An 11,175-nucleotide genomic window follows, 5' to 3' on the forward strand; every position below is an offset into this window, starting at 1 on the left:
GAAACTTACTGGCAGAGTGAGGTGCTTCCGGGCACTTATCAGCAGAGCTAAAAGCTTTTTGTAACACTTGCCTGAGCAGGGCAGAGGCTAGGCCAGCCCAAGAGACCAAGGTGCCAAGGGCCTGAGCGAGTTCTACCTGGGATCATGGCTGAAAAGAGGCTGTCTTGATCAAAGAACTGTATCCTCAGTGTTCCTGAACCTGAATCGTAACCTGTTATTTCTCTAATAAACACCATAACTGTAAATATGGTCTGAGAGTTCTGTGTGGCTATTGCAATGAATCATCAAACTCAGCAGAGAAGTAGAGAGTCTCATGGGAGGGACAGTTGGTATCAGAACTGGTAAAAAGTTTGGAGAGAAGAGGTATGTCTGACTTCCATCTCATAGGAATCAGCCCTGGGCTGTAGATGCTGATGATGATTCCCACTACCTCCCACCCCCGCCTGTGAAGCCAGGACAAGGAGGTCTGATGCTACTGCCATACTATTTTTATAGACGGGATTGACTTTGATCACTTGACTAAAGATGGCGTCTGCCAGATTTATCCACTGTAAGATTACTTCATATATAGCCTTTGTAATTAATAAGTCTTTCAAGCAGAGACATTTGAGAATATGTGAATATATCTTAGTTACCTGTGCTGTTGTAACAAAAAGTACGACAAATGAGTGACTTTAAAGAACAGAAATTTATTTTCTCACAGTTCAGAAGACCTGAAGTCCATATTCAGATTGTTGGTTCTAGGGGAAGGTCCTACTTTGTTTCTTTCAGCTTCTAGTGGCTGCTGGCAAACCTTAGTGTTCCTATTTCCAAACAGGATCACCTTGATAGGTATAGGGGTTAGGACTTCAACATATATTTTTGGGGGACACAATACAAGCCACAACAACGTCAATCTTTATTCCATTTTTACCCACTGAGTTTAGCATACATTAGTGTCGCATGACTGATTAAGTTATTACTAGTTACTATCACACTGCTCTTTTTTTTATCGTTCCTTCTATATTCATTCATTACAACTGCATCGTAAGAAAGAGCTTTCTATTCTACACACGCATGTATATGTATATATGAGTGTTACTCTTAAATTGCTATTTTATTTAATGAATAATGAATCTGTTATTATCATTATTATTTTCATGTTCAAATTTGTCCAGTAGAAGCTCCTTTAAAAAGGTTCCAGCATCCCTAGGACACAACATTTTCATCATAACTTTTGAGCACTCATCTTGTACATTTCCTAGCACAGTCCTATAATCACTAATTTCTTAATGGAGAAACAGTTCCTCTTGGTGGAGATGTTCTCATTGTTTTTGTCAGGTATTTTTGGCAGTTCCGACTCACAGTGACCCTATGTACAACAGAATGAAACACTGCCCAGTCCTGTGCCATCCTCACAATGATTTTTATTCTTGAGCCCATTGTTGTAGCCACTGTGTCAACTCACTTCGTTGAGCATCTTGCTCTTTTTCACTGACTCTTTACCAAGCATGATACCTTTCTCCAGGGACTGATAATTCCTGATAATTCTCCAAAGTATGTGAGACGTAGTCACAACATCCTTGCTTTTAAGGAGCATTCTGGCTGTACTTCATCCAAGACAGATTTGTTTGTTCTTTTGGCAGTCCATTCTTCACTAACATCATAATTCAAAGGCATCAATTCTTCTTTGATCTTCCTTATTCATTGTCCAGCATTCCCATGCATATAAGGCGATTGAAAACACCATGGCTTGGGTCAGGTGCACCTTAGACTTCAAGGTGACACCTTTGCTTTTTAACACTTTAAAGAGGTTCTTTGCAACAGATTTGCCCAGTGGAAAGCTCCGTTTGATTTCTTGACTGCTGCTTCCATGGGTGTTGATTGTGGATACAAGTAAAATGATATCCTCGACAACTTCAATCTTTCCTCTGTTTATCATGATGTTGCTTGTTGGTCTAGTTGTGAGGATTTTTGTTTTCTTTATGTTCAGGTGCAATCCATACTGAAGGCTGTGGTCTTTGATCTTCATCAATAAGAGCTTCAAGTCCTCTTCACTTTCAGCAATCAAGGTTGTTTCATCTGCATAACAAAGATTGTTAATGAGTCTTCCTCCAATCCTGATGCCCTGTTCTTCATATACTCCAGCTTCTCTATTATTTGCTCAGCATACAGGTTGAATAAGTAAGGTGAAAGGATACAACCCTGATGCACCTTTTTCCTGATTTTAAACTACGCAGTATCCCCTTGTTCTGTTCCAATGACTGCCTCTTGGTTTATGTACAGGTTCTTCACAAGCACAATTATTTATTCTGGAACTCCCATTCTATCCAATGTTATCCATAATTTGTTATGACCCACAAGTAGAATTTATTTGTGTAGTCAGTAAAACACAAGTCTGTCAGTTTGTCGTATCGTGGGGGCATGAGTGTTGCTGTGATGCTGGAAGCTATGCCACCGGTATTCAAATACCAGCAGGGTCACCCATGGTGGACAGGTTTCAGCTGAACATCCAGACAAAGATATACTAGGAAGAAGGACCTGACAGTCTACTTCTGAAAAGAATTAGCCAGTGAAAATCTTATGAATAGCAGTGGAACACTGTCTCATTTAGTGCCAGAAGACGAGCCCTTCAGGTTCAAAGGCACTCAAAAGACGACTGGGGAAGAGTTGCCTTCTCAAAGGAGAGTTGACCTTAATGATGTGGATGAAGTCAAGCTTTTGGGACCTTCATTTCTGATGTGGCATGACTCAAAATGAGAAGAAACAACTTCAAACTTCTGTCAATAATTGGAACATGGAATGTATAAAGTATGAATCTAGGAAAATTGGAAATCATTAAAAATGCAATGGAAAGCATAAACATTGATATCATAGGCATTAGTGAGCTGAAACGGACTTATACTGGCCATTTTGAATCAGATAACCATATGGTCTACCATGCCAGGAATGACAACTTGAAGAGGAATGGTGTTGCATTCATCACTAAAAGGAACATTTTAAGATCTATCCTGAAGTTCAATGCTGTCAGTGATAGGACAATATCCATATGCTTACAAAGAAAACCACTTAGTTAATACGATTATTATTCAAATTTATGGACAGACCACTAGCCAAAGATGATGAAATTGAAGATTTTTACCAATATCTGTAGTCTGAAATTGATCAAACATGCAATCAGGATGCATTAATAATTACCAGTGATTGGAATGTGAAAGTTGGAAACAAAGAAGAAGGAATAAAAACAAAAAACCCAACCCACTGCCGTCAAGTTGATTCCAATTCATAGAAACCCTATAGGACAGAGTAGAACTGCCCTAAAGGATTTCCAAGGAGCACTTGGTGGATCTGAAATGCTGACGTTTTGGCTAGCAGCTGTACTGCTACACCACCAGGGTTTCCAGAAGAAGGAATGGTAGTTGGAAATTACGACCTTAGTGATAGAAACGATGCCAGAGATTGCATAATAGAAGTTTGCAAGACCAATGACTTCTTCATTGGAAATACCTTTTTTCACCAAAATAAATGGTGCCTATAATTTTTTATACATTTGGACCTCGCCAGATGGAATACATAGGAATCAAATCGACTACATCTGTGTAAAGAGATGATGGAAAAGCTCAATATCATCATTCAGAACCAGGCCAGGGGCAACTGTGGAACAGACCATCTATTGCTCATATGCAAGTTAAAGTTCAAACTGAAGAAAATTAGGACAAATCCACAAAAGCCAAAGTATAACCTTGAGTACTTCCAACCTTAATTTAGAGACTGTCTCAAGAATAGATTTGACATGTTAAACCCTAATGACCAAAGACTAGATGAGTTGTGGAATGGCATCAGGAACATCATAAAGCAAGAGGTCATTTAAAAGACAGGAAAGAAAGAAAAGACCAAAATGAATGTCAGAAAAGACTCTGAAAGTTGCTCTTGAACTTTGAATAGCTAAAGCAAATGGAATAAATAATGAAGAGCTGAGCAGGAGATTTCAAACGGCAGCTTGAGGAGACAAAGTATTATAATGACATGTGCAAAGACCTACAGTTAGGAAACCAAAAGGGAAGAACACAGTCGGTATTTCTCAAGCTGAAAGAACTGAAGAAAAAAAATTCAAGCCTGGAGTTGCAATATTAAAGGATTCTACAGGGAAAATATTAAAATACACAGGAAGCATCAAAGATGATGGAAAGAATACACAGAGTCACTACATCATAAAGAACTGGTCAATGTTCAACCATTTCAGGAGGAGGTAACATATAATCAGGAACTGACGGTACTGAAGGAAGAAGTGGAAGCTACGCTGAAGGCATTCATAAAAAACAAGGCTCCAGGAATTGATGGTGTACCAGCTGAGATGTTTCAACAAATTGATGCAGCGCTGGAAGTGCTCACTTGTCTATGCCAAGAAATTTGGGAGACAGCTACCTGGCCAATTGACTGCAAGAGATCCATATTTATGCCTATTCCAAAGAAAGGTGATCCAACAGAATGGGGAAAATATTGAACAATATCATTAATATCATACAGAGAAAAAATTTGCTGAAGATCATTCAAAAGTGGCTGTAGCAGTACATTGACAGGGAACTGCCAGAAATTCAAGCCAAATTCAGAAAAGGACATGAAATGAGAGATATCCTGCTGATGTCAGACAGATCCTGGCTGAAAGCAGATAATACCAGAAAGATGTTTGCCTGTGTTAGATTTTTGACACCAAGAAATGAAGGTATATTTGAAACTAAGATAACAACAAATTGTGGTCATTGCTATTTGTCTATTGTTTTCTGCTGTGTTGTCGTTGGGTGCTGTTGCATTGATTTTTGACTCATATTAACCCATATGACAGAGCAGAACTGCCCCATAGCGTTTTCTAGGCTGTAATCTTAACAGGAACAGACCTCCAGGTCTTTCTCCTGCAGAGCCACTGGGTGGGTTCGAACCACCAGCCTTTCTGTTAGCACCCCAGTGCATTCTGTCAATACAAGGTATGAGGAAACATATATGTGCATATGAATGTGTGTACACACACATTTCTTCTCTGTATATGTATCTCTCTTCCATTATTAACCATGAATTCAACAAAAAGGGTAAAGTTTACACTTTCTCATTCTGTGCATAAAACACAGATATATATAGATACAAAAATGAAAATACAGTATACTTGTGGTACTAAAATGTCAAGGGGGGGGTGGTTCCGTTAGGGGAAAAAAAAAATCTCAACAGATTGCTGGGGGTCTCAATAATGAGAAAAAAAGGTTGAGAAACACTGCACTAAAATTCCATGTACAGAGTGCATACAGGAAAGCAAAAACAGAAGTAGAAAGTAAGAGAGGGGATGTCACAAAGAAAATGGAAAGTAGTGTGTTCCCTATTTAAAACCCATGCCCAGAGCAAGGTCTTCAGAGAACCTGGAGACCCAGGCTCACAGACCTACCAGCATCAACCAAGACAGCAGCATCTACAAGATCCCCAATGGCCTTCTCTTTCCTTTTGCTGATCGCCCTGGTGGTGCTCAGCTGCAACTCCACCTGCTCTCTGGGCTGTGACCTGCCTCAGAGCCATAGCCTGGCTAACAGGAGAACCATGATACTTCTGGGACAAATGAGGAGAATCTCCCCTTTCTCCTGCCTGAAGGACAGAAATGACTTTGGGTTTCCCCAGGAGGAGCTTGATGGCAACAAGTTCCAGAAGACTCAAGCCATCTCTGTCCACCATGAAATAATCCAACAGCTCTTCAACCTCTTCAGCCTACAGGCCTCATCTGCTGCCTGGGATAAGACCCTCCTGGACAAATTGTACACTGGACTCTATCAGCAGCTGAATGACCTGGAAGTCTGTTTGATGAAGGAGATGGGGATAGAAGAAACTGCCCTCCCCCTGATAAACGAGGACTCCATGCTGGCTGTGAGGAAGTACTTCCAAAGAATCACTGTCTATCTGACAGAGAAGAAATACAGCCCTTGTGCCTGGGAGATTGTCAGAGCAGAAATCATGAGCTCCTTCTCTGCATCAACAAACTGGCAAGAAAGGCTAAGAAGTAAGGAAGGTGACCACATCCTATAAAAAAAAAAAAAAAAAGGTTGTCATCAACTAATACACTGTATCCTACTTTCACAAGTTCAGCCATTTCAAACTTTCATTTCTGCTATAATCAGGACAGGAATTGAGTCAAACTTGTCAAATGTGTTTTCAGGAGTATTAAGCAACGTTGTGTTCCACTACATGGGCACTAGTTCCTTACAAGTGACCATGCTGATGTATTGATTTATCTATCTATTTAAATACTTATTTATTTATTTATACATTTAACTTATTTATTGTTCACATCATATCATGTATACCTTTACACTGTGCATGAAAATTATATTCTCTTTTATATTTTATTATTTTGCTTTGTTCATTAAATTTTTATTGTAGAAAACTTCTTGTATTTGTTTATTCTTCGAAAAGGAAACACCAAGCCTGATTAAGTAGTTTGATTAAAGAATAGATGGTATAATTCACTTAGCCATCATTATCATATACAAGTTATAAATAAAAATGGACTTTCTCTGTCCAGATTGTATGTTGCTCTCAGGGTTTAGAGGTGAGTAGAACAAACATAGTTCCTGCTCTCTTGTATCTTTGGTTTTTGTAGGGAAAGAGATCTAAAAATAATAATTATGCTTAACTAATATCTGTTCAATTAAATGCTATAATGTGACAAAAAATAATAAAAAAGGAATTTTCTCAGCAGAAGCTGGTGTGACACATGCCAACAAGGAAAATAAAAGTGGTCTATATCCTCCACAAGTGAGCTAGTAGGTATCTAGTCAATTGTCCATTGGCAATTGGCTATGAGTCTACAATTTACAATCAGTGCCATAGCTGGAGGCTCATATTTGTTCACGAAGACTGCGAATGGAAGTGGTCACATAATAGAGTCTAAAATAAGAGAAAGACTTAAACTTGACTCTGCAGACTTGCAACCTTTAGAGGGGAGTGAAGAGCCACAAAGGAAACAGAGGTGGAATGCCCACACATTAGCAGGACAACAACAGAGAATTTTGATAAGAACATATGTAAAGAAATAAAATGGCTTAGGAGAAGAATCGATGCATTCGTGGAAGATGTGGATTGGAATTGTCTACCATACCCTGAATATAGATGGCATTGAGGATCTTAGTGGAAGGGTGAAGAAGAGGAGTTAGTGACAATATATATAGAAAGATATTTTGAGTGGTTTGCTTTGTAAAGTAGATGATCTAATAGGATGGAAAATGGAAAAGAATGTGGATTATATTTACTCTGCATAGTTTCCCCTTTTTAAAAATAGATTTGTCTCTGGCTAGATTCATAAAACTGCTGTATTGGCAAGTCATTTTAATATTTTATTTATTTTAAATCAGATATGTTTAATTGCTTACAATGAAGATGTCTCATTGTTTTGTTTAGTACTGCCTTGGAGGTCAGAGAGCTGCTTAGTGGATTGACACTGTCCACTACGGGAAAAACAGAGGGCATCAGAGACCTTAGTGAGACCAGTTTTGTAGAATTAATATGCAGAAGCCATACTAGAGTAGATGGAAGAGTGAGTAAAAGAGGAGAAAAAGTCCCAGTGTCATCTTTTTTTTTTTTCCCTACCTGGGGAGTCACTTTCATTCTTCTACCTTCATTACATTCAGATTTGCATTGACTTTCCTTTAGCCTCAATAACTCCAAATGCAATGACAGCTTTCTAAGAAAGTTAAATACAGAAAGGAAAAAATGATGTATTGAAAACTATGAAAAATAACGATACAGTTATTTTACATTTCCATTTTTACTTCCCTATTACCTGAAGGTGATGTAGAATCTAATTCAGATGCAGCATGACAAACCTTGTCTAGAAAAACTCTAAATAAAAAGAAGGTTTAAATTTTAAAGAATCTCAAACCAGCAAAGAGAGGAAGGCTCATTTTATCCAGCATCGTATGTTGGGCCTCACTGCCCTACATATTCACTGTGAGATGAGAACGATGAACCAAGAGGCTCAATAGAAATGCACTAACTGAATAGTCTATGCAAGGTTATTAGTTAGTTCCACAGAAGTTTCTGATGCGAGGTAAGTCATCATGGAATCTCCTGTGGCAAGCTCAGGAACTTCGAGCATAATAAGTGATAAACCATTTAATGAATTAAATCTAACACAGAAATCAACATTTGGCAAAATGAAAGTCCTTTTCCTATTTTGGAAACCCTGGTGGCAAAATGGTTAAGTGTGACGGCTACTAACCAAAAGGTCGGCGGTTCGAATCCACCAGGTGCTCCTTGGAAACTCTATGGAGCAGTTCTACCCCGTCCTATAGGGTCACTATGAGTCGGAATCGACTCAATGCCAGTGGGTTTTAGTGGGTTTTTCCTCTTTAAGGTTAAAATGAAAAACAAACCAAATAAAAAAACAACAATGGATACTTTCCCCACTCCCTCACTGTCCCCGCCCACACACATTCGCATAACTTTTTTCTCATGTCATCTGGAGGTTATGGAAATATTTGATACATGAGCCCTGATCAAAAGAAGAGAGGGGTCACCTTTGACAAGCTATGCTATACACAAAAACATGCTGGGGCTAATTTCAGTTGATTGCTAAGGGAAAAAGGCAACCACCTTCAAATAAAGGTGTGCTACAAGTTCAAAGTTGTGATGCACTGACTTACTCCAGTCTGTTATAAAGTGAGTTATTGAAAGTCGCTTTCCTTCTTTTACTTTCATTTAAAGATATGAGGCTGTGTGCACATTGAGCCAGAGGGTAATCTAAAGAAGTGTTAGCTGACTTGAGAGGTGAAACGAGGCTGGGGAAAGGATGAAAACGTTATGGGTCTTAGAACCAACACATCCATGCCCCAATTAAAAAAAAATTAGAATACCACCCAGGGATTTTGGCAACTACCTGAAGAGTCTTCAGTGACTTCTGTAAGAAAGGATTCAAAGAGTGAAAAATGGCTATTATGTTCCCAGACACAAGGCCCTGGTGAAGTCCAGCCTCTTGGCTGTACTTGAATGTCTTCCTTCCTAAGAGAAAATCTGAGACTGTTATTATTAATGATTATACCTTGAGTAATGACTATGAACCTTTGGCTAATGGTAAAACAGTGAACAGCAGATAGCCTTTTATCCTAAGGAGGTACCTGTCAAACAAGTCTAGTAAATCCTTTCTCAAGAGGACATACACACAGGGATGAAGTAATTTGGCTGCCATGCAAAACAAAGAGGGCAAAAGCACAGTCCCAGATCAGAGGTAAAAATTGTTCTTGGCAAGAAGAGGAGCACTACCTACATAGGTTTTACTTGCACAAAAGATTGCTTCCCCCCCTTTCCTCAGGTTGGCCCTAGTGGTGGTTAGCTGCAGGAGCATCTGATCTCTAGGTGGTTGTGACCTGGCTCAGAACCATGGACTAACAGAAGGACCTTGATGTTTCTGGGCTGAAAAAGAAAAATCTCCCCTTTGTCCACCTGAAATACAGAAATGACTTCAGATTCCACCACGACATAGTCGATGGCAGCCATTTCCAGAAGCCGTGGGCCATCTCTGTCCTCCACAAGAAGTTCTTGCAGATCTTCAACCTCTTCAACCCACAAAATGGCTCCACTCTTCTTGGAATATGACCCTTCTGGCCAAACTTGGCACTAAAATTCACCAATAGCTGGAAGACCTCCAGATCTATTTAGCGTAGAAAATGGGACCTGAAGCAACATCTCTGGGAAGCAAGGACCATAGTCAGGTATGGTGAAGAGGTGCTTCCAGGGAACGATCTCAATATGAAACAGTAGAAATGGGGTGACTATGCCTGGGAAGCTAACAGAGTGAAAATCATAAAGTCATTCTCTTTAATATCAAATTTGCAAGAAGAAAGATTAAAAGGTAAGAAAGGGGACCTGGAAATTTACTGAAAGGATTCTTATTAGCTAATACACTAACTCACACCCCGACATGTTCAGTCATTCTAAAGACTCATATTTGTGCTTTAGTCATGGAACGGATAGAATTAAATTCTTCAAAAGCTTCTGTTGCTGAAATAATTATCTCTAGGGGCATCAGTCCTTAAGAAATGAGTATGCTGATGTTATATATGTATCCATATATTCATTCATTTGTCTACTTTATCTAGTTTTTACTATGTGGGGTATTTAAAATAGTATTGTACCTATATCATGTTCACCTTTATAATATTTTAAAATATGAGAAAATATGTTCACCTTTACCTTTTGTCAAATTTTTTCTTGTTTGATTTATTTAATTTTTCCATAGAAGACTTTTTTGTTTTGTTTATTTTTAAAAAGAGAAATAGCCTGAATTTGTAACCCAATATGAAGAATGGATGATAAATTTACTCATTCATTCATTTTAGTCAACTTATATTTAAAAACTGCATATCTCTATGGCAGATTACATGGCCTTCCTAGGATATAGAGATGAATAACGCAAACACAATTCTTAACCTCTTGGAGCTCTCAATTTTCCAGAGAAAGGGACATAGAAACAGCAATCATGGTTAATGAATTTTAGTTATGTTTCATGTTACAATGAGACATAGAGGACAACGGATCTTCTCACCAGAAGCTCAAACAAGAGGGGAAAACAAATGTTTACTCTAAGACACCCGAAATGAAACATCTAAAGGCAGACACCCATTGGTGGATGCATATGTGGACCTGAAATCTCCAACAATGTTATATTTTGGAGATACAGTGTGTGATTCTTTGTTCTATATTTGAAATTGGGTTTGGTTACTTATGAGTGGAATGTAAAATGAAAAGACAACCTAAAGCTAAATCCTGAGGACGTTCACTTTTAAGGCTAGGGAAAAGAAGGCGAGCCTGAAAAGGGAACAGAGTACTTAGAAGGACAATTAGGAAAGAAGACAGTGTTTAAAAAAAAAAAAAAAAGTGTTTAAAAATGGAGTAATCCATTTAGGGAAGGTTAGGACAGCTTCCTGGCCAACTGACTGGAAGAGATCCATATTTATGCCTATTCCTAAGGAAGGTGATCCAACCAAATGCATAAATTATTCAAAAATATCATTAATATAATACAAAAGCAAAATTTTGCTGAAGATCATTCAAAAACGGCTGCAGCAGTATATCCACAGGGAACTGCCAGAAATTCAGGCTGGATTCAGGAGAGGATGTGGAACCGGGGATATCATTGCTGTCAGATGGAACCTGGCTGAAAGCAGA

At 38.7% G+C, this 11,175-nt stretch overlaps 1 protein-coding gene across 1 annotated transcript; it reads left to right on the top strand.

The window, feature by feature from the left end:
• Positions 1-5,448: 5,448 nt before the first annotated feature.
• LOC126082406 (interferon alpha-5-like) lies at positions 5,449-10,043 on the top strand. The gene is made up of 2 exons (XM_049894940.1): positions 5,449-6,013; positions 9,967-10,043. The coding sequence occupies exons 1-2, from the start codon at positions 5,449-5,451 to the stop codon at positions 10,041-10,043; spliced, it is 642 nt and encodes a 213-aa protein (XP_049750897.1).
• Positions 10,044-11,175: the final 1,132 nt, after the last annotated feature.

This window comes from Elephas maximus, chromosome 9 (assembly GCF_024166365.1).
Source record: "Elephas maximus indicus isolate mEleMax1 chromosome 9, mEleMax1 primary haplotype, whole genome shotgun sequence".
Classification (NCBI taxonomy): Eukaryota; Metazoa; Chordata; class Mammalia; order Proboscidea; family Elephantidae; genus Elephas; species Elephas maximus.

Coding starts and splice junctions, on each gene's coding strand:
- LOC126082406 (XM_049894940.1), top strand. CDS start 5,449: ATGGCCTTCTCTTTCCTTTTGCTGATCGCCCTGGTGGTGCTCAGCTGC. Junction 6,014..9,966: donor CTGGCAAGAAAGGCTAAGAA/GTAAGGAAGGTG, acceptor TTTGTGCTTTAG/TCATGGAACGGATAGAATTA.